Source organism: Typopeltis vanoorti, chromosome 19, assembly GCF_054136105.1.
Source record: "Typopeltis vanoorti isolate ZY-2024b chromosome 19, IOZ_Tvanoo_1.0, whole genome shotgun sequence".
NCBI lineage: Eukaryota > Metazoa > Arthropoda > Arachnida > Uropygi > Thelyphonidae > Typopeltis > Typopeltis vanoorti.
In genome coordinates, this window is record NC_143567.1 from 81,977,258 (window position 1) to 81,997,723 (window position 20,466).

The following is a 20,466-nucleotide window of genomic DNA, read 5'->3' on the forward strand; positions in this document are numbered from 1 at the left end:
ATAATCTAGCCCTCACACCCTTCTTGGCTGCCTTCATTCTCAGCTTCCAAGGATGCCCTCTTGTCCTTCCCCCACCCTCCATCAATTGAGATCCTGTATGACCTTTTCAGAAGTTTGTAAGTCTCAATCATATCAACCCCTCTTTCTCCTGTTTGCTAGTATCTGTAGTTTACAAATTCTCCATCTGTCTTCATAATCTTCTTCTTCTCTTCCGTCTAAGATGGGTTGAGTCTTCTCTTGAGCAGGATCTTCCAGTCTTCTCTATTCCTTGCTGTTCGAAAAAGTTCCTTATATGTTCTGCATCCCGAGATGTTCTTTATTAATTTCATAATCAGTATTTCAGAATCCTGATATCATTTTTAACACTCCTTTGTACTCTCTCCAATGTATCAGAATCACAACGGAGACCAGACCTGCGCACAATAGTCAATAAGTGAGGTCTTATCAAGGCCTTGTAAAGAGGCAAAATGACATCCTTATCTTTACATGTGAATGTTCGTTTCAGCATTGCAATTATCTTTTGAGTTGTATTTGCAATCTTTGCCGCATGGCCCCTAAACTTCAACTTCCTATCTATTAACACTCCAAGATCCCACCAATATAATACGACATCGGATATGTAATCATGCCGAAGTGAATGACTTCACATTTACTGATATCAAACTGACACCCATTTTCCCATGCCCACAATTCCAGCCTATTCAAATCATTCTGCAAAGACTGTATATCAGCAGCATTCCTGATTACCCTACCTACCTTTGCATCATCAGCAAATAATTGTATGTTGCTTGTCAAATCCTTCCCAATGTCATTAATATACAGATTGAATAACAGTGGACCAAGCACTGATCCTTGTGGGTACACCATTTGTTACCTTAAACCTTGCAGACTCAGATCCCCCATATACCACTTTTCAGTCAGCCATCCTCTTATCCATGCTAATATTGTATAACCCAAACCCATTTTCTCCAATTTATGCAGCAGTCTGCCATGCTGTATTCTGTCAAAAGCCTTAGCAAAATTCAAAAGTATCATGGTGTATCCATTCCCCTTGTCTACTAGTTCAATGGTAACATTGTTATAGAATGTGAGCAAGTTGCTAAAACATGATCTTCCCTTAGTAAAACCATGCAAAGTAGAGATTCACTGTCGGACCATTTCTGAATGCGGGCCCTAACCAATTTTTCCAAAATCTTCACCACCACTCCTGAGATACTAATTGGTCGAGAGTTGGATACATCGGTCTTTGCACCACCCTTATGCAATGGAATTACCATACATTCCTTCCATTCCTGCTGAACTTCCCTGTTCTGAAACTCATTAAACATCCTGGTCAAAGGAATGGCTAGTTCAGCCGAACACTCTTTTAGCACACATGTCGATATTCCATCAGTCCCTATTGCCGAATTCTTATTCAGTTTTTTCAAAAGCTCTAATACCTCGGCCTCACACACCTGCTTTTCTTCATCTAGTGAAGAGGTAACAATGAGCTCAATGTTGCATTCACCAGGTTGATAGCTCTTTGCGAAATGGGCACTCATTAACTGAACAACTTCTTCTGTATGTGTAACCCTTATGCCATCCGGATTAAAGTCTCCCATTATCGTTACTCTTTTCACGCTCACCTTTTCTATTTGGTGATGCTTTTCTTCATCACCAGCAACCGATCCACCAGATCTGTAACAACACGCCACTATGTAATTTGTCTTGTTAGATTCCACCTCACACTAGATGGCTTCAAATTCACTGCCACATGAAATATTGTTAGTAGTATTACTACATTCGTAGGTCTCAACTCTAACTGGATTCAAGTCATCTGATATCATTAGCAGCCCCCCCCCCCTCCTCTCCTATCCTTTCTAAAAATATTATATCCATGACACTCGATACCAGTTAATAGGTCTGAATCTGATAGCCAGGTCTCAACACCTACAATCTGAGGTTGCAACATATTGACTAGTTTCAGATACTCCTAGCATTCGTGTACAGATATAATAATCTACCTATTTGTTCTTTTGTCTTGTCTTGTCTTGTCTTGTCTGCAGTCTGCCTGACACAGTTGGACAACTTACAGATCTCTAGTCTTCCCTAATGCCTTACACATGTAGACATCTTTGCACACATATGATGGGTCCGAACTTGATGAACACAAACCCGAAATCATTCTCGCCTCGTCAACATTTCCTTGATTAAGCCCATATCCCCTCATTAACACAGTTATATACCATTGTCGCTCTTTCACTCACATTCACACCATTCCTCTCTTTATAATTTAGTTTCCCTGACTCTTTGTGTAAGGTCTCATACCAGTTATTAGTTTTTCCAGACTCCTGATACCAAACGCATTCAGGTGTAGGCCATTCCTCTTTTACAAATCCAATCTTCCCTGAAACTCACTCCACACATCCCAAAACTCACATCCATTCCTTCTACATAGCTTATGCGTCGAATCATTTGCCATCATAGCCCTTCTTTTTAATTCATTTTTATCATAGCGAGGAAACTAACGATTTTCACTCTTGCCTCTTCCAGCAACCCTTTCATGTCCTCTCTCATACTGAACTTATCACCAGTTAAATCGTTCGTACCTTCTACAACTATGATTTCATTTACTTTTCTTTTCTGTTTTTGAATTACTTGCATTATATTTTTAATTTTCGCTCCAGGAAAACTCGATGTCATAACTCTCTCATCTATAGCATGTTTTATTATAGAGTCACCATACCAAATAACTTCTTTCTTTTTACTAACAACGTCAATTACCAGATTTTCATTATTTCCTGATTTACCTGTTTCCTTGCTTTATTGTTTCTTATTTTCCTGTTCATTTTTCTTTTTCTCCCTATGCTTATTTAAACGTCTATCAACTTTTTTTCATTTCCCACGTTCTTTCTCTCTCTGATGATCTACTTCAACTTCGCTATTTTGGCGTTTAATTCATTTTCCTTAACCTCCTCCATGTGCACAATAACCTCGTTGGCAGGGCTAACCTTCTCGCCTGCAGTGCTTTTTTTTAGCATTACCTTTTTTGGCCCCATTTTAAACTTATACTCCATATTAAAATATCTAATAAAAATATGATAAATTACTAAATAGACTATAAAACACTAAAATCTACACTAGTATACTTCAAAACACTAATTTTCTAAAGGAAAACACAATAAAAACTGATAAAAATCACCAACTTTAGCACTAAATTCGCCGACCAATCACTATGTATCCTCGAACCAAAATCATATTAGTTAATTTAATTTGTAAACAGACAACCAATATCAGGCATTTCATGTGAAATTGCACAAAACTTCGGAGATGATGGATGAAGTGATGAGCTGGTAATTAGTGAGTTGGATTTTAATAATTATATCATTGGATGTTGTAAAGAAATGTTCAAAGGAGACTCATGTAGAAGGGAAGATTTTAATGGAGTGATTATTAGAAATAATAATTATTATTATTACAAGCCTGAATAAGATTGTAAACCTATAGTACATTATTACTGTGGGTGTAACTAAGGATTCGATAATCTGATCAGCTCTGTAGGACTTGAAAAAGTACTGTTTGATTTCCTGAGCAGTTTCAAGATTATCATATCCTTAGTCCACCCACAGTAATAATGTATTTTATGTTTACAACCTTTTATATAGGGTGAGATTAACATTAAAAATTGTGTTTGTGTAACTGAGAGAGAGATTTTGTGTATATTTCTGATTTAATATATGTATAATATATTTTAAAAAATGTCTAATTTTTTTTCAGCTAAAGAACAAATGGCAAAAAAGATTAAATTGGCAGCAAAAGCTGGTAATCTATCAAAGCTTCACAGTTTTCATTTATAATTTTATATAAATAACTAAATATTCTTGCAAAAAAAAAAAGTGCTTATTTAGTTTCTGAAGTATTCCTTATGAAAAAGATAAGTTTATCATATACATTGTACATGTTATTTTTATAATGTATGAAATAGAATAAAAATCAGTCGTGTTGCTTTTATTCTGGATAGTATGGTATAATTTGTTATAGTATTGTAAATTATGAGGTTTGTGTGTTGGTTTTATTGGCATGATGAAATATGTAGCTGGAAATTGTTCACACCATCGTTGAGCAATAACTGACTGTTTTACATTATTGAAGGATAGATTAAATAAGCTAGGAAAGGCACTTGAGGATGTTATCCAAAATGGTGGTAGGGTTGATTATCATCATCAAATTCCTGCCATGTAGCCTCAAGGGGTGTACAGGATATGATAGTACTACATGAAAAATTTACATCATTATAACTTCCTATCTACAATTTTCCTCCAAACCAGTCTGTTACTTGTCAAGACTCCAAAATTATCAGATCTTATATTTCTATCGTCTAAGGCACTTTGTACCGTATCAATCCACCTATATCTTGGTCTTCCTCTGGGTTGTTTTCCTGACAACCTGGCAGAGAAAACTTGTTTTGCTAATCTTTCCTCTCCCATTCTGTTTAAGTGACCATACCAGCTGAGATTAGCTCGGCTAACACATTCCTGGATGCTGACAATCTCAAGTTCTTTCCTAATATCCTCATTTTAATATGATATTGCCATTGATGCTATCTGTTCACACTTCTAATCTTTCTCAGGACTCTCATATCTGCGGTCTCTCCTCTTTGGTCAAGTGTTTTACTTCTGACCCAGCTCTCAGATCCATAAGTTTCCATAAGATAAGATCCATAAGAACTGGTTTGAACACTATCTTGTATACAGCTAATTTAGTGTTCTGACTAATTTCTCTCTTATTCCATATGAATTTATTCAATTGACTTCCTACCATACTAGCTTTTTTTTTTTTGATTCTGTTGTCTATTTCTATATTTAATATACCATCTTCACTAAAAATCGTGCCTAAGAAGTTGAAATGTTTTACTTGTTCCACAGGTTCTCCGTTTACAACACAGTTGACATTTTCAACAATTCTGCCTATTTTCATTGTCTTTGTCTTTTTAATGCTGACCTTCATACTATATCTATTACAACAGTTATTCAATTTAGTCAGAGAATCTTGCATTCTTGTAGCGGATTTATATAGAAGTATAACATTGTCCGCATAAAGCAAAGAGCTGACATTAACATCTCCAATTTTGATATCATGTTTAATACCACTTTCCTTCATAATATGATCCATATAGATAATGAATAACAGAGGGGATAATGTACATCCTTGTCTGACACCGGATTTAACATTAAACCATCTTCCTGTACTTACTTCAGTTATAACTGCTGACTTACAACTCAAATAAAGACTAAGTATTGCTTGATATAATTCTCCATTGACACCATATAACTGTAGCGTATTGAATTGCTTCTCCCTTGGCACCTTGTCACATGCCTTTTTTTTAAATCGACTAAACTTAAATACAGATCTTTGTTATATTCCCATGATTTCTCCACTATTTGTCGTAAAGTGAAGATCTGATCCTGACAGCCTCTATTTGACCTGAATCTAACTTGTTCTTCACAAAGCTTTTCTTCCACAATTCTTCTCAACTTTTTTTCAAGTATACTTGCATAAATCTTACCAGGAACACTCAATAGGAAATACCTCTGTAATTCTCATATTCAGTTTTATTTCCCTTTTTATGTATGGGTACTATGAGAGCTCTACTCCAGTCATCGGGAATTTTTCCCTCTGTCCAGGCCTTCTGAACTATGCAGTGCAGCCACTGTAAGACTTTTATACCACCATACTTCATTTCTGGTCGAATATCATCTACTCCTGCTGTCTTTCCACATTTCTAGCCTTTGATGGCTTTATCTACTTCAAGTATGGATATGTATTCCTGACTGTATGCCCGTTGAGTGTTTTTTACCACTGTGCTATCACTGCTTTCATTTAGCAATTTTTCAAAGGAATTACTCCATACTTCAAGGATATCTTTTTCTCCTGTTTTCAAGTCACCTTTATCATCTCTAAATGCTTTTACAGCACTATTTCCTCCCTTTCTAAGCTTCTTCAACAACCTGCAAAATATTTTCCACTTCTTGATATTTATTTTGTATGTTCCTGCAAAAGTCCTCCCATGAATTTTGTTTACCTACTTTTACTCAGTGTTTAGCTTTCTTACATTTGCCTCTGTATTCTCTAAGAGCACAAGCTAACTTATTTGTGAGGAACTTTTGATATGCTTTCTTCTTTTCCTTCACTCCATCTTTAACTTCCTGTGTCTACCATGGAGTTCTGATTTTTCTGTCCTTGCAGACAACTTCACCACATGACTCTCTGGCTGAATCAATCAGGGTTTTCTTCAAGGCTTCCCACTGAATCTGTAAGGTTTGGTTTCTGTTTTCAAACTCTTTTATTTTTTTCTTCAATAATCTTTGTGTATTTTAGTCTACAGTTCACATCTGAGAGCTGCTCAACTTTTATTCACTTTAAAACTTTCTTACATGGTGTTCTTTTCAATATGAAATTCAATTTTATCCTCCTCAACACTAAATAGTGATCACTTCCAATTTCAAATCCTCTGTACACTCTGGTGTCCTGCACCACGGAGAAAACTTCAGTTTCAATAATAACATAGTGAATGATACTTTTCTTATTCCTTGCCTCTTCTCTCCATGTGAATTTGTGCACATTTTTATGTTGGAACATGGTGTTAGTAATAACCAGTCCATGTCCTGAATAGAAACCAACATGTATTTGCCATTATTATTAGCTTTGCACTTTTCTCCAAATTTTCCCAAAATATTTTTGTATGTCTGACAATCATTTCCTAGTCTACTATTTAGATTCCCAACAAGGACCAACTTTTCCTTTTTCATTGTGTCAGTTGCTTTTTCTAAAGTATCAAAAAATTCCTCCACTTCTACCTTAGTAGAACCTTCTGAGGGACCATAGGCACAAATAAGTCTCATTGTCCAATTCCCCATTCTGACATTAGCCCGCATCACGCTCCTTGAGACTGCATGCCATTCAAGAAGATTAGCCTCGTATTTTGTGTTGAATACTATGGCTACTCCTTCTTTTCCTTGATTGTCATTGCCTGAATATAACATTTTGTATTTATTGCTCAGAAAGATCTCGCCAATTTTTGTCTTTTTTGTTTCAGTCAACCCTATTATGTGGATCTGGTACTTATCTAATTCCTCAGCTAGCTCCATTTCTTTGCCATTCAGTCTTATAGTGATAGTACCGATCTTTAACTCTTGCGATGTTGAGTTGGGGTGTGCTTTCAGATTTGTTCCAGTAGCTGACTTTTCACTGTTCATCCTAGTTCCCTGGCGAAAACAATGGGGGCCTTTGTTTAACTGGGCGATGAAATTTTGTCTTGTTGTATCATCATTTTTTATTTTGGTTTAACCAATAAGAATACAATTTGGTAGGCTAAATCCCAAATTGCCAGCCCATCCTCGTTCGTTCAATATCCAAGTAGATACCCAACATGGTGCACCACGAGAAGGCGAGGATTGGACATTAGGTCAGAAGCCCTGGTTGGTTCTCTGCATTCCTTTAAAGGCTATGTGAAGGTCTCCTCTCAGTTATATGGCTTTGACCCTTATGCACCCTGTAGGGTTGATTATTCTGATAAAAGGTTTAACTGAAATAAGGAGATGGTTAATGTATGAATATTAAATTTGAAAAAATATATATACACAGAATTTCTTAATGCACTAAGAAACAATATCTGTTATAGTACTACTTTGCTGTCATCATAGTTAATCATTGTTTTTATTTTTTGGTTATTATCATTAGAAACCCCACCATAGAGTTCAAGAACTCATTGTGAGAGAGCCTTTAGTCTCCATCTTATATTTATCATGGCTCTCCTTGAACACCTTCATCAAGGATGCACTCACAACATTTTACATCAGCCCATTTTGCATGCACACACATTCCATAAGAAGAATCTCAGCCTTCTATGTTTCCTAATCACACTCTTTACTAGCTTCCAAGGATGACCCTGTGTTTTGCATCCACTGCTCATCATTAAATTCCTGACACATACCCTCAGGGGGGGGGATGTATAGGGTATTATGTTAGTATTACATGAAGAAGTCGCATTACTACTAACTCCTTATCGACAATTTTCCTCCAAATTAATCTTTTATCTGTCAAGATACCATTATTATCAGACCTTAAATTTCTGTCTTCTAAGGCATTTTTTATTGTATCAATCCACCTAAATTTTGGTCTTCCTCTAGGTTTCTTTCCTGCCTTCCTGGCAAATAACACTTGTTTTGCTAACCCTTTCTCTCCCATTCTGTTAAGTAGCCATACCAACTGAGATCAAGTCTGCTAATGTCTGGTTCTTTTCTAATATCCTCATTTTTTAGTACAATACTGCCATTGATGCTATGTGTTCACTCCATTAATCTTTTTCAGAATTCTCATGTGATCTCTAGTCTTTGATCCAGTGTTTTATTTCTAACCCAGCTCTCAGATCCATAAGTTAAAACTAGTTTGAACACTGTCTTATATACAGCTAATTTAGTGTTTTGACTAATTTCTTTTTTATTCCATATTAATTTATTCAGCTGACTTCCTACATTACCAGCTTTATTAATTGTGTTATCTATTTCTATATTTAATTTGCCATCTTCACTAAAAATTGTGTCTAAATAGCTGAAATGTTTTATATGTTGTATAGGTTCTCTATTTAGAATGCAATTGATGTTTTCAGTGTTTCTGCCTATTTTCACTGTTTTTGTCTTTTTTATTGCTAATTTGCATGCCAAATTTATTACAGCAGTTATTCACCAGTCATTGGCTGCAAAATCTCACTTATATCTATACTGTATGGGGATTATTACAATAAAGATACAATGTTTCTATCCATCATATATGTGCATTACATCAGCCAGTTATCTTGTTTACCCATTGCTGGTTCTTTTCATCTGTCTTCCCATCTCTTTGGAACCCAAGTGACCATATCTGTGTACAGTAGTCCAGATAAGATCTTAACAAAGCTTGTAAAATTGGAGAATGACCTCCATTTTTGAAGTTCTCTTCAGCAGTAGTTATCAAATGCATTGTGGTTCCTAAACTTATTCCACTATAACTCTAAGTCTCTGTCTTGATTAACTATTAACATAAAATTCCTATTAATATAACTGTATACTTGACCTGCATCATAGTTATTTTCACATAGAATTAGTTGATTTAAGTCAGCCTGCAGGGGTTCTGTATCAAATGTGATACAGAACTTGGAATTTGATATTATTCCACCTTACCATTATCCACAAATAAATGAATATAACCTCAGACAATACAAAGTATACAGAACCCTGTGGTACACCAATGGATACCTTCCTCTTAGGCTCAGCTCATGCAATACATTCTGATACCTGTCCATGCTACAAGTTTATTTTACATACCATTCCATTTGAGTTTGTATAACAGCCTCCCATGTGGAATCATGTTAAATGCCTTGGCTTCATAGTTCAAGCAGTGGCGTGGAATATACATTTCATGTTGAGGTTTCTGAAATAAAACCTACATGTAACCGAAATGAAAATAGTTAATTTACTAACTAAATTAATTATTTACATAATTTCACCAGCTCAAACTGACATTATCAAGACAACTTTTTTAAAGATATACACTCAGTGAAGACTGAGAATGAAAAAATTTTTCATTCTCAGTCTGTTTCTTTTTATCAAGCATTCTCCCATCCAATCACAGGTTCGTGTCCAATTGCACTACAAGGGTACCAACTGAAGTGACGTTTGGGATTCCTATGCCTTTTCCTTGATCTGATTATTGCTTTCACTCTCTTGATACAAGCACTTGCTCTGATCTAATAACTGAAATTATTCTTACTGGAATGAGTGCCTTTATTCCCCATTCTACTCAGAATCCCCAACTCTTATCCAAACCTTGGTTTTTTTCCAACAAAAGCAGCCTGAGCTAAAAATGCAGCATATACTCAGTAGTCAAACTAAAAATTACCAACCTTTCACTCAGCTTATACTACAGCCTGTAATGACTGCAGAAAACTATCAGCAGATATAAAGCAAACTTTTGGCCAAATGCAATAAGCTTGCCTCCTGCTCAATTGCAGATTTCTGGTACTTCTCCAAGGCTTGGAGGCTACTTCTGCCCTCCCATCTCCCATCCTGATTGTACAATAAGCAATATCTCCTAAAGATAAGACAACAGTTATCATCAGCTTTTTTTCCAACTGTTGTGTAGATGACCAAGGCAAATCTCCTCCCACTATTCCACAGACTATCTGTTATATGCTTCCTCAGATCTTTCTAGATAACCATCAGGAAAATACTCAATGAACTTAATACCAATAAATCTTCTGGTCCTGATGGCATTCCTCCAGTTGTACTAAAAGCATGCTCCAAAACTAACAAATCCCCATCTTATATTCACCCTGTCATACTCATCCAATAGCTTGGAGACAGGCTTTTATTCATTCCCAAAAAAAGAAGGTAAAAGTTTACCAGCAATTATTATCCTACTGATCTGACTTTAATAGTCTCAAAAAAAAAAAAAAAACGGAAAAGGTCATCAATAGCAGCCAACTGTTTCACTACTTAAAAACTTACAAGTTACTTAGTATTACCAATATGGATTTTGCCATTCTTGCTCTATAGCAGATCTCTGAGGTGACCTCACTAACCTTTGGATACAGCCCATGGAAAAGTTTGGAGAAACTCAAATGGTTCTCTTGATATTTTCAAGGTATTATCTCATGGTATTCCTCTTACTCTTGAATGAGTGGATTGCCAGCTTCCTCTCCAGTTATTCATTGTGGGATCATGCTAGATAGTTTCCTCTCATCGATTTTTCAGTCAGTGCTGGAATATCCAGGATTCTGTATTTTTATCTACTTTCTTCCTCCTATACATCAGTGACCATCTCTTGAATATCCATTCTTATTCATAGCTTTGCTGATGACAGTAATCTCCACCCTCTTTTTCGTTTTCCAAACACGTAATGCTTGCTCAGGTGATTCAAGCTTCAAGATCCTCTATAACCAGTGCCTTAAACATCGATCTTCTTGCTTGCCTTTCTCAAGTATGGTGAGGATAACCTGAGTTTTAATGCCATCAAAATGCATGTCTCATTTCTCTTTCTCAGAAGAAAGAAAGACTGCTTAATTTGTCTTCACTTTTGACAGTATCCTGCTTGGTAACCAGGATCAGTTTTCTCTTCTTAGGTTGACATATTTAGTCTATCTTGACACACACCCATCACATCACATTTTTAGCCAATTCTTTTTCATTCTAAACAACACTTCCCTCCTGCTCAACTCCAGACACTGTATAAATCTGAAATCCACCCAATCTTAGAATGTTGTTCTCATATTTGGAGTGGTACACTGGAGCCTCCATCAGAATTTCCTGATTTTATTCGGTAGAGAGTTGCTTAAATAATGACCCCCTCCAGTTGCTTTCCTATAGATGTATTGCTGCATTATGTCTTTTCTATTAATATTTTCATGAATGCTTCACTCCAACTGAACTGGGCACTGCCAACCCTCTATTTTCCTTAAGTCATGTATGAACATGAGCATCTGCTATTCAACATCCATGTACAGTTCAGCTCCAAACTTACTGAACCAACTTCTCATCCTACTTCATTCCCCATACTGTTTTTCCCCCATAATTGCAACCCTTACCTGGTCAAGAAACAAATCATGATTTTTTTCTCTCTCTCTCTTTCTGATCACTTGTCCATGCAGTGCTGTTATGTCATAGCTCTTGGGAATCTGTAGGTCTGATTAGAAAAAAAAACTTAACCCCATCTGTCATAGTGATCAAATTGACATTGAAAGGGAATTAAGACTAGAAGTGAAATGATAATTAGAAAGAATCATGAGTAAAACTTCAAAAGAAAGACAGAGAGAGTTAACTTTGATGGTACATTATGAGAATTAAAAGTATTAACTGGATGACATTATTTATTGGAAAACACTCAGATTCCAATCCTCACCTTTTCGTGGTGCACCCTGTTAGGTATCTACCTGGATACTGAATGAATGAGGATGGGATGACAATTTGGGATTTAGCTGACCAAATTGTTTTCTTATTGGCTTAAACCAAAATATCAAATGATGGTACAACATGACAGAATTTCATGTTGACTGGGGCGTTGCCCGGTTAAACAAGGCCCCCATTATTTTCACCAGGGAAAACAGCGAAAAGTCAGCTACTGGAACAAATCTGAAAACACACCCCAACCCAACATCACCAGAGTTCAAGATTCATATTATCAACATAAGAAGCCTGAATGGCAAAGAAATGGAACTAGCTGAGGAATTAGATAAGTACCAGATCAACATAATAGGGGTGACCGAAACAAAAAAGACAAAAACTGGTGAAATCTTTCTGAGCAATAAATACAAAATGTTATATTCAGGCAATGACAATCAAGGAAAACGAGTAGCCATAGTATTCAGTACTAAATACGAGACTAAAATTGAATGGTAGGCGGTCTCAAGTAGAGTGATGTGGGCAAATATGAGAATGGGGAACTGGACAATGAGACTTATTTGTGCCTATGATCCCACAGAAGGTTCTACTAAGGTAGAAGTGGAGGAATTTTTACAGGATTTAGAGAAAGCAACTGACACAATGAAAAAGGAAAAGTTAGTCTTTGTTGGGGATCTAAATAGCAGAGTAGGAAATGATTGTCAGACATACAAAAATATGTTGGGAAAATTTGGAGAAAAGAGCAAAGCTAATAATAATGGCAAATACATGTTGGATTTATGCTCAGGACATGGACTGGTTATTACTAACACAATGTTCCAGCATAAAAGTGTGCACAAATTCACATGGAGAGAAGATGCAAGGAATAAGAAAAGTCTCATTGACTATGTTATTGTTGATAGTGATGTTTTCTCACTGATGCAGGACACCAGAGTGTACAGAGGATTTGAAATTGGAAGTGACCACCAGGATAAAATTGAATTTCCCATGAAAAAGAAGAACATGTAAGAAAGTTTTAAAGTGAATAAAATATGAGCTGCTCTCAGATGTGAACTGTAGACTAAAATACACAAATATTATTCAAAAAAAATGAAAGCGTTTAAGAAGAGGAACCAAACCTTGGAGATCAGTGGTAAGCCCTGAAGAAAACATTGACTGATTCAGCCAGAGAGGCATGTGGTGAGGTTGTCTGCAAGGATAGAAAAATCAGAACTCCATAGTGGACACAGGAATTTAAAGAGGCAGTGAAGGAAAGGAAGAAAGCATATTGAAAGTATCTGGCGAATAAGTCAGTTTGTGCTCTTAGAGAATACAGAGGCAAATGTAAGAAAGCTTAACGCTGTGTTAAACTAGCTAAACAAAAGTCATGGGAGGACTTTGGTAAGAACATAGAAAATAAATATCATGAGGGTGGCCAGATATTGTGGAGATTGTTGATGAAGCTCAGAAATGGAGGAAAGAGTGCTGTAAAAGGAATTAGAGATGATAAAGGTGACATGAAAACAGGAGAAAAAGATATCCTTGAAGTATGGAGTAATTACTTCAAAAAATTGCTAAAGGAAACAAGCAATGATGACTGCACAGTGGTAAAAAAAAACACTGAAAGGCATGCAGTCAGGAATACATATCCATATTTGAAGTAGAAAAAGCCATCAAAAGCCTGAAATGTGGAAAGGCAGCAGGAGTAGATGATATTCGACCTGAAATGTTCAAGTATGGAAGTATAAAAGTCTTACAGTGGCTGCACTGCATAGTTTAGAAGACCTGGACAGAGGGACGAATAACAGATGATTGGAGTAGAGCTCTCGTAGTACCCATATATAAAAAGGGAAATAAAACTGAATGTGAAATTACAGAGGTATTTCCCTACTTAGTGTTCCTGGTTAGTTATTATGCAAGTATACTTGAGAAATGGTTGAGAAGGATTGTGGAAGAGAAGCTTATTGAAGAACAAGCTGGATTCAGGCCAAATAGGGACTGTCAGGATTAGATCTTCACTTTACAACAAATTCTGGAGAAATCATAGGAATATAACAAAGATCTGTATTTAAGTTTTGTCAATTTGGAAACGGCATATGACAAGGTGCCAAGAGAGAGAGAGAGAGAAAAGCAATTCAAAATGCTACAGTTATATGGTGTCAATGGAGCATTATATCAAGCAGTACTTAGTCTTTATTTGAGTTGTAAGTAAGCAGTTAGAATTGAAGGAAGTACAGGAAGGTGGTTTAATGTTAAATCTGGTGTGAGACAAGGATGTGCATTATCCCCCCGCCCCATTATTCATTATCTGTATGGATCACATTATGAAGGAAAGTGGTTTTAAACCACCTGATATCAAAATTGGAGATGTTAATATCAGCTCTTTGCTTTATGTGGATGATGTTATACATTTAAATAAAATCCAGTACAAGTCTGCATGATTCCTTGACTAATTTGAATAACTGTTGTAATAAATTTGATATGAAGATTAGCAAGACAAAGACAATGAAAATAGGTAGAAGTATTGAAAATATCAATTGCATCATGAATGGAGAATCTATAGAACTCATGGCATCAGTGGCAATATCATATTAAAAATGATGATATTAGGAAAGAACTTGACATTGTCAGCATCCAGGAACGTGTCAGCCAAGCTAATCTCAACTGGTATGGTCACTTAGACACAATGGAGAGGAAAGATCAGCAAAACAAGTTTTCTCTGCATGTTGGCAGGAAAAAGACCCAGAGGAAGACCAAGATTTAGGTGGATTGATACGATATAAAGTTCCTTTGAAAATAGAAATATAAGATCTGATAATGTTGGAATTGATAGGCAGCAGATTGATTTGGAGGAAAATTGTAGATAGGAAGTTAGTAATGATGTAAATTTTTCACGTAGTACTATCATATCCTGTACACGCCTTGAGGGTATATACCAAGAATTTGATGATGATGGTACTTTAGAAACTGTTGAGAAGGATTGTGGAAGGGAAGCTTGACGAACAACAAGCTGGATTTGGGTCAAATAGAGGCTGTCAGGATCAGATTTTCATTTTACGACAGTTAGTTGAGAAATCATTGAAATATAACAAGGATCTCTATTTAAGTTTTGTAGATCTGGAAAGGCATATGACAAGGTGCCAAGAGTGGAGGTATTCAAAATGCTGCAGTTGTGTGGTGTCAGTGGGGCATTATATCAAGCTATACTTAGTCTTTATTGGAGTTATATGTCAGCAGTTAGAATTGAAGGAAGTTCAGGAAGATGGTTTAATGTTAAATCTGTTGTCAGACAAGGATGTACATAATCTTCTCTGTTGTTCATTATCTATATGGATCACATTATGAAGCAAAGCAGTATTAAAACTGATTGGAGATGTTAATTTCAGCTCTTTACTTTATGCAGAGATGTTATACTTTTAAATAAAATCCAGTACAAGTCTGCAAGATTACTTGACTAAATTGAATAACTGTTGTAATGAATTTGGTATGAAGATCAGCAATAGCAAGACGAAGATAATGAAAATAGACAGAAGCTTTGAAAATATCAATTGCATCATGAATGGCGAACTGATGGCATCAGTGGCAATATCATATTAAAAATGAGGATATTAGGAAAGAACTTGACCTTGTTAGTATTCAGGAATGTGCTAGCAGAGTTGATCTCAGATAGTATGGTCACTTAAACAGAATGGGAGAGGAAATATTAGCAAAACAAGTGTTCTCTGTCAGTTTGGCAGAAAAAATACCCAGAGGAAGAACAAGATATAGGTGGATTAATACAGTAAAAAGTGCCTTAGGTGACTGAAATATAAAATCTAATAATGTTGGAATCATGACAGATAACAGATTGATTTGGAAGAAATTGTTGTTAAGACGTTAGTAATGATGTAAGTTTTTCATGTAATACTATCATAATATCCTGTATACCTCTTGAGGGTACATGTCAGGAATTTGATGATGATGATGATGACACCGATGCAAAATAGGTAGTACTGAGTGTAATCTCTCACAATTTAATGTTTATTCCTAGGAGTAAATTTTGTGATAAACCTAAATCAGCTGAATGAATGTAGTTCTTAATGGAATACATAAGAAAAAGCTATGAAAAGAATGTTGATCTCACGAATTTCAAGTTTATTTTTTATTTATAATGAGGGGATGAGAACTGGGGTTTGGTGTGTTTAAAGCTAGAACAGATATTCACCAGCAGCTGTTTATGGGTTTGAGGAAAACTGGAAGACTGGTATCAGCCAGTTCAGCAGAAACAGTTCCCATGAAAATACCTGCAAAAAAATACCAAGCAAGAAACACTATGCTTATGAGATAGTGACTAGTGTCTATGAGTGAAGGGTCACCAATTGACTGAATCATTCTCTTCTTGGCAGTAAAGAGCATTTTTAGAGAGTTTTTGGTGTACCACTCCATACGTCAGAACAGTATTCCGAGATAAGATGGATTTAGAATGTATGCATAGAGGTAGATAGGTGAGAAATAATGTTCTGAATTGAAAAGGATGTCTAGTTTTTGATGGAGAGACAACTGTGATGTTCTTATTCCAAGAAATACTAGAAACATGCATTTCATCGTACTCTGTAACTGAACCTCCAGGTCTGTAGCAATACACCACCATATATTTCATCATGTTAGCCTCCACTTCACACCAGATACTCTCAAGCTCACTGCTATAAAGTAAATTCAAGAAGAAAAATTTCATGTCATGTGGAGATCTGGACATTATAAAAGATGAGAGGAGGCAAACTGCAGTGTTTAAAATGAGGCAGAATTGTATTTTGGTTGCATTGAAGTTGACAGGGTTGTCCTTATCCCATGGAAATCAGTGTGTAAGACACTTATTTTCCTGGTTTAAAATACAGTTGGATACTCTGGCATTGTTGGGAAAATGTGTAGAAAGGAAACTATTTTGCATAGGGTAGATAGTAGACCATGGAAATGTTTCAGTCAGTCACCCTTGCAACAGGGTAAGTCCTAAAAAGAAATGATGATTGTATACATACATACCAAATTAAAAAGTTAGAAGATTGAATTTCTGTTAGTTATCAGCAAATTGTATAATGGGTATATAGTATCCCATTAAAGTCACTAGTGGTGCAAGGTCTGTTTTGGGTCATCACTGTTTAACTAATGTTAATGATATTGAGAGAGAGAGAAATGTTTAAATTGAGATTTGCAAATGATGCAAAGTTAGTGAGAATTACAAGGGGTAGAGCAGATGTGGTGGCTTTGCAGAAGAATTTAAATAGTGTGGGAGTATTAATAGACTATGAGGTTGGAAGATATAAGGAATATGGGACTAATGACAGACAATTACCAAATATCTAGTCCACAGTGCTAGAATTTTGTGAGAATGTCATGGTGGATTATGGCAATGATTAGTAGTACCTTGATATGTATAAATAGAGATAATAGTTCCAATGTATACAGTTTGATCAGGCTGTATATGGATAACTGTGCATGAGTTTGGTCATCTAGTTTTCAAGAAGAATGAGGATATATATGCAGAGTTCAATATCTATTCTATATATATAAAAAGATAAGCCGAAATTTGAAACATTTTTATGTCACGTTTTTTGTCTCTTCATTGTTGTGAAACATCCAATAATGTGTTTGCCTTTATGAGACAAACACACTGTTGTCTCGAGTCATCAGAATTGAAGGAGAACAGTCTTGCCAGCCTGGTACTCAGGGGGTTGGGCACCGTAGGTGCAGGAGGAGAGTCCCTCCTAGTGTGTGTGTGTGTGTGTGTATTAGTGTATATATATATATATATATATATATATATATCATGATTTGCTGACTAAGATGATGTCAGGTTTCTAGAATGTTGAATATGAGGATAGATTGAGGAAATGCCATTTGCATAGCTTGGTGGATAAGGAAAAGAGAAGTGAAATGATTGAGACATAAGTAAGAGACTGCTACCAAACTAATGTAGAAGAGAGGTTGTAATCCTGTTGCTCTCCATGCTGTAAAGCAAGAGGCTATCCCTGAGATCTATATACAGTAGCGAACAAATTAATCCTAATACTCACGTTGTAAATAAAAATTTTAATTTCACAAGAAAATAAGTACAAAATTTAAACTTCACCTTTACCTAATGATTTATATGTCCCTGTTCCTAATAAGTTCATTAATTTGACTTGCCATGAACTCTGTCAATGTAAAACACGTTTTTCTTATAACAATACTTTTATAATGGACTGTATTAAGTTATCCTTTGTATCACAATTTAATTTTCAAGTCTCTTTTTCTCTATGACCCACAAATTTTCTATTGGGTTAATGTCAGGAGAGTTACTTGGCCACTGAAGCAATTGGATGCTGTGGATTTTGAGGAATTCTTTCACTTATTTTTGAAGTGTGGCATGGATCGAGATCCTGTTGGAAGATGAGTTCTTTTGTCTTTCTGGATCTATGGGACCACTCTTTTCTCCAATATTTTTATGTATTGCTCACTTTTCATCAAACCGTCAGCAGGCACAAGTGATCCTAGACTGTCATGTTTAAAACAACCCCAGAACATCTTTTTAGATGGGTGTTTAGGAGCTTGTTGGAATTGAGTGGGAGAAGTCTTCTCAGCCACTGATTTGCGAACATAGGGTACTTGCTCTCCTTTGCCAAAGAAAAGGCTCTCATCTAAGAATAGAAACTTCTTCCACATTCTCAACAGTCTAATCTTTGTACACTTTTGCCTGGAGCCTCTTTTTCTGCATAGTCTTCATCAACAGTTGTTTCGTTTTTGGTCAGTGAGCAGTCCTCCCTGCTTCCAACACTCTTCGATGGACTGTCATGTTAGAAACATTAATCTCACTAGCTGCCAGGTCTCTATTTGAGTCTACAGCAGACAATCTTGGATTCTTTTTGCTTTTCATAACGAGTCAAGAAAAGGTACCTGTCTCCCTAAACCTCTTTAAAATCATATTAACGGTACTCAAATCAACACTACACTTATTGGCAATTTGTCTTTGAGTTATGGTTGTGTGCGGAGAAAGAGTACTTATTTTTGAATGCTTTCTTGGAGATGTATCCATTTTTATAGCCACACAAAATGAATAAAACACTACAAATTTCAACTTGTTTATTATTATTAAGACAGACCTCCAGGGAGTCAGAGACTCATCGATGAAGGCCACATACTACACACACCAGGTATCATACTTATTCTTGAATTCATTCACGCTGCTTGCACTCACAACATCCAATGGCAATCCATTTCAGTCACGCACCACCCTCTGAGAGAAAAATCTAGCCTCACCCCCTTAGTGGCCTTCATTCTCAGCTTTCAAGGATACCCTCTTGTCCTTTCCCCACCCTCCTTAAATTGAAAAATTCCATCAATTGAAATCCTGTATGAACCTTTCAGAAGTTTGTATGTCTCAATCATATCACCCCTCTTTCTCCTGTTTGCTAGTGTCTGCGGTCTACAAATTCTCAATCTATCTTCATAATCAGCATTCCACAATCCTGATATCATTTTTAACGCTCTCCTTTGTACTCTCTCTCCAGTATATCAGAATCACAACGTAAACCAGGAGGTCAGACCAGACCTGCGCACAGTAGTCAAAGTGAGGTCTTATCAAGGCCTTGTAAAAGAGGCAAAATGACATCCTTATCTTTACATGTGAATGTGCGTTTCAGCATTACTATTATCTTTTGAGTTGTATTTGCAATCTTTGCTACATGGCCCCTGAACTTCAACTTCCTATCTACTAACACTCTAGGATGCCTAGACTCATCAGTTTCTTCTAGGCATAATCTCACCAATATAATACGACATTGGATCATGCCGAAGTGAATAACTTTACATTTACTGGCATAGATCTGACATCCATTTTCCTATGCCCATAATTCCAGCCTATTCAAAACATTCTGAGTACTGCATATCAGCAGCATTCCTGATTACCCTACCTATCTTTGCATCGTCAGCAAATAGCTAAATGTTGCTTGACAAATCTTTCCCAATATCATTAATGTACAGATTGAATAACAGTGGACCAAGCACCGATCCTTGTGGTACACCACGTTTTTTTTTTTTTTTAAATCTTTGTACTGGTTATGGGTAGTACTACCCTTACATCTCATCCAGACTTGATATAGGCCTAAGCCTTGACAAGTATTTTACCCTATGCCTGTTCTAGTTATCATTGTAGTCATTCTCTGGTGGCAATGCTATGCCACCAGTGTGCCCTGTAGGGCCCTCAAGGAAAGAACTTTAATATCTTTCTGCATAAGCCCAAGCTGTTTTTAAGTCCTTTTAGCTATCTGCACTCCATACACCATGTAAAGAGATAGTGGCACTGGTAAACCTCAGAGTTGCCCCATGCTCCTCTCATACCTTGCTAACTAGATCTTGGTTATTCTTGTAATAGTTTACCTTATTATTAGGGCTATAGGCTAGTGGGCAACCTGTTCCCACCACCTGGGCATCAACTACCCAAACGACACCATCTCTTTTAATCACTAAGTCTGGCTTATGCAAACCTGCGGAGGTCCTATAATGTGGTTCTACCGCTGTCTCCCAACCTTTGTTCTTAAAGCAGTTGTTCAGAATGGAGACC

At 36.3% G+C, this 20,466-nt stretch overlaps 1 protein-coding gene across 1 annotated transcript in view; it reads left to right on the plus strand.

Moving 5' to 3' along the window:
• Positions 1-20,466, plus strand: part of LOC150096294 (uncharacterized) — a 232,568-nt gene that overhangs the window by 77,443 nt on the left and 134,659 nt on the right. Inside the window, exon 6 of the mRNA XM_090409393.1 lies at positions 3,757-3,801. Within this exon, the coding sequence (XP_090265519.1) occupies positions 3,757-3,801 (45 nt within the window). The remainder of the gene's footprint in view (positions 1-3,756; positions 3,802-20,466) is intronic.